Here is a 3,350-nt window from a genome sequence, read left to right as displayed (position 1 = left end):
CCGAGCACGGACGACTCGTGGCGGCGGCTGTGGAGCTCCTGGCGTCCTGGAGAGAGAGAGAGAGAGATGAAGAAGAAGGAAGGGAGAGAGAGAGATGAAGAAGAAGGAAGGGAGAGAGAGAGATGCGCTGCTCATCCGCTGGTCCGGCCAGGGTCCGGTCGCCGGCGGCGAGGCGAGGTGGAGGAGGTCCGACCGGCACGGTCGGGCGGCGGGGTACTGGCGTAGCTCGGGCTCGGATGAATTTCCCAAGGCCCGATATGGGTCTCAGCGGGCTGCAGATTCGCCCCGAAGGAGCAGTGCGAAATGTTTTTTTTATTAATTTATTGGACTGCGGGTTCAATTACTCAGAATTGTAAGTGCTTTTTTGCAAAAAAGGCGCGACGGTGAACCCGGAGACCCAATCCGTGCTTTATTATTAGGGAGAGACTAGTACAAATGCCCGTGCGTTGCACCGGGCAAAAAAGGGCACAATCTGCTTCATGTGCCATTATGCATCATTTTTATGTCCAATTTAAATAAACATCGATAATTAGGTTAATTTTGGTAATTTTCTTATTTTTAATAAAAGTTAATTCACATTTTCGTAAAAATTGGGACACTATTTGTCTTGTCCCAAACAAACACTTGCAGCATTAGTTTACAAAGAACATCTGAAGCATTAGTATCAGAAGACTAACCTCAACATATACACATGCTCTTCCTATGCCATCACTCTAGAGAAATTGTACAACCAGAAGGGGATAAACCATGCTGCTAGCTGTTATAGTTGGACATACAAGTCATTGTACTCTAGAAGCTAAATAGCAGAGGTAACGCTCCATAAACAAAATTCCAGTGTCACAGTCTCACAGATGATCATTGATGTGTTCTTGCACATCCGGCTGCAGTGAGATCTGGGACCATCTTTTCTGGTCCTGCCATTTCAGTTTCTCGTGTTGGTGATCCATTGAAATCCCCCGGGCACCGGCTTTGACCCCGACCTGCTTATCTGGGATGCCAAGATCATTTTCTGCAAACCCTTCTCTATGGAGGACTTCATTGCAGCTGGCTGGAATAGTTGAAAGCAAAGGAATGTGAGGAACGGCCACATGAAAGAATTCATGTGAACATATCAGACATGGTTGCTTTGATAGAACATTCTTCTGAACGAAGCAGGTTGTACAAAGACTACAAACAAAGTACCCCATCCGTTTCTAAATAAAGTCTTAGAAGATTTTTCAATATGGACTACAAACGGTGGAAATGGGTGAATCTCACTTTAAAATCCATCTATATACATCCTTATCCATGTGATATTATGCACTATAGTTTAACATCTGTAATAAAGTTGCATTAATTATTATTTTCAGAGTCTGAAGTTTGCACGTTAAGAAGCCCTCTTAGCGTTCTTTATCTGATGGTAGATTAGTTTGGAATAGTTTGTGAATCAATTTTTATTTTTTACTTTTTTCTGAAAAACATGAATATTTCTTTGTTTTTAAAAGTGAATGTTTTATTAAAACTCGATTTTTTTAGGGAGAACATTATTTGAATGTTTTTTAAATATTGTGAATACTTTTTATTTTGGTTTTTAAGGAAAATTTGACCAGTTTTTAGAAAGTGTGAATAAATATATAACTATGTACATTTTTTTAACTATTTTTACTATGTTGATTTTTATCAATAGAGTTTGTTGCTTGGTTGGGAAGATTCTTTTTATTTTTTTCATCATTTAGGCTTAGCCAATAAAAAGCACTTCACGTACACACTTCACTTACAGATAAAACACACTCTCTTTTTCTATATATAAAAAAAGACACCCAAACTCATCTCCCTTCCCCCGTTTTCCATTCTCAAGAGTCCCCCTGCCAGAGACCAATTCTCTAGATTTCTTTCCGTAATTGCTATTATATTGGCACACCCTATACTAATAAGCACCCCCACCAATTTACCTTGAAGCAATTGTAGGTCCCCTGCAATGTCTGTAGCTTGGAAGATGGCATGAACCACTGGATCTCTGCTAGAAGCGTCGGAAACATGTCATGAGCCACCGGCGAAGGCTTCTTTAGCGTGGAGTTCGCTCCCGATGATCCTGAAACCCAAAATTTCAACGAATAATAACATGAGATCCAGGCACATCTCGGAACAATTACAACACCAATTCAGACGGAGCACTCACTAACCTTGCATCTGATGGAGGTTGGGACACTTGAAGCTGACGACGTACTCTGGGAGGATCCTCATGTTCATGTCCTTGCCCCAAACAACATACCACTGTGGGTTCTGCATGTTGTCGATGGCACTGTCGTAATTGTCACTGCTGGGGTGGAGCTTGGAGGACCCGGCCGGGATGGCCTCTGGCCGGCCCAACATAACACGGCACAACATGATATGCGCCTCGCCGTTCTCATCTGCATTTGCTAGCATTGCGCTGCATAAAAATGATTTCATACTCATAAGTTCCTTTATGCACTGCTTCACAGAACATTCAGAACATATTTCATCACCCGGACTCTAGGTAGCAGGAAACATGATTTAGTTTTGCTCGTATTCCTCCCTTCCACAAACCATTACCCAATCAAATTACTGCATTCATAGATAAACTAATACTGTCGTTCATGCAAACTTGTTTCCCCATAATTTTTGAGCTAGGAGTATGAATCAAGATATAGAAACCAAAGGCTAAAATTACATGGAATCAATTATATTATGGGACGGAGGGATAATATGAATGCAATTTGGAACAGATCCTGAATTGGTAACTGTGTCTGATAAATTATCCTACAGCTATATGCCTATATTCATGCTTGCCATCGATCAAAACCACAAATTCAGAACTCTGACCTGACCTGGCATAAGGAGACCGAGGCAGCGAGAGGTGGACGTCGTCGCCGTGCGCGCGATGGAGAAGGACCCGGTTGTTCATCCTGCCGAACCCGTGCTCCACCGCCGCCGCGGCCACATCCACCGATGGAGCGCCATACCACGCGAACTTGGCATTGCCCCCGTCGGCGCCGCGCGCAGCGGCTAGGAGCTGGCCCTGCATCTTGTCGCTGCTCTCGTTGGACCTCTCATCCACCTCGGACGAGGCCCCGTACTCCAGCTCAGGCTCGCCTCTCTTCCTCTTCATCCCGCTCTCTGGAACAGGGAAGAAGCAGATTTTCAAAAATGAAATCTATTGTTATAGCCCTCAAAAAGCAAAAATAAGCAAATTAATTTTCTGAGCACAAACACACCGAGATAAGATAAGCATGACTTATTTTTCTGAATACAAACACAATGACATAAGATAATCTAAATGAGGCATCATAAATTAATTTTCTGAATACAAACACCATGACATAAGAGAATTTAAATGAGGCATCATGCCA

The 3,350-nt window shown here is 42.9% G+C and overlaps 1 protein-coding gene across 1 annotated transcript; it reads right to left on the bottom strand.

Moving 5' to 3' along the window:
* Nucleotides 1–835: 835 nt before the first annotated feature.
* Nucleotides 836–3,109, bottom strand: LOC119333595 (probable inactive poly [ADP-ribose] polymerase SRO2). Its single transcript, XM_037606445.1, has 4 exons — nucleotides 2,829–3,109; nucleotides 2,163–2,410; nucleotides 1,932–2,071; nucleotides 836–1,048 (listed from the first exon to the last, which is right to left on the bottom strand). The coding sequence occupies exons 1-4, from the start codon at nucleotides 3,107–3,109 to the stop codon at nucleotides 923–925; spliced, it is 795 nt and encodes a 264-aa protein (XP_037462342.1). The 3' UTR covers nucleotides 836–922.
* Nucleotides 3,110–3,350: the final 241 nt, after the last annotated feature.

The sequence above is a fragment of the Triticum dicoccoides genome, chromosome 7A, assembly GCF_002162155.2.
Source record: "Triticum dicoccoides isolate Atlit2015 ecotype Zavitan chromosome 7A, WEW_v2.0, whole genome shotgun sequence".
Taxonomy (NCBI): Eukaryota; Viridiplantae; Streptophyta; class Magnoliopsida; order Poales; family Poaceae; genus Triticum; species Triticum dicoccoides.
Note: the sequence above shows the minus strand (reverse complement) of the source record. Positions and strands in the feature narration are given on the sequence as shown.

Bases quoted from the DNA above. Each gene is read 5' to 3' on its own strand.
- LOC119333595 (XM_037606445.1), bottom strand. From the start codon at position 3,109: ATGAAGAGGAAGAGAGGCGAGCCTGAGCTGGAGTACGGGGCCTCGTCC. The intron at 2,411-2,828 runs GTCAGGTCAGAG...ATTTTTATGCAG, and splicing joins CCTCGGTCTCCTTATGCCAG to CGCAATGCTAGCAAATGCAG. The intron at 1,049-1,931 runs GTAAATTGGTGG...CAACTATTCCAG, and splicing joins GGACCTACAATTGCTTCAAG to CCAGCTGCAATGAAGTCCTC.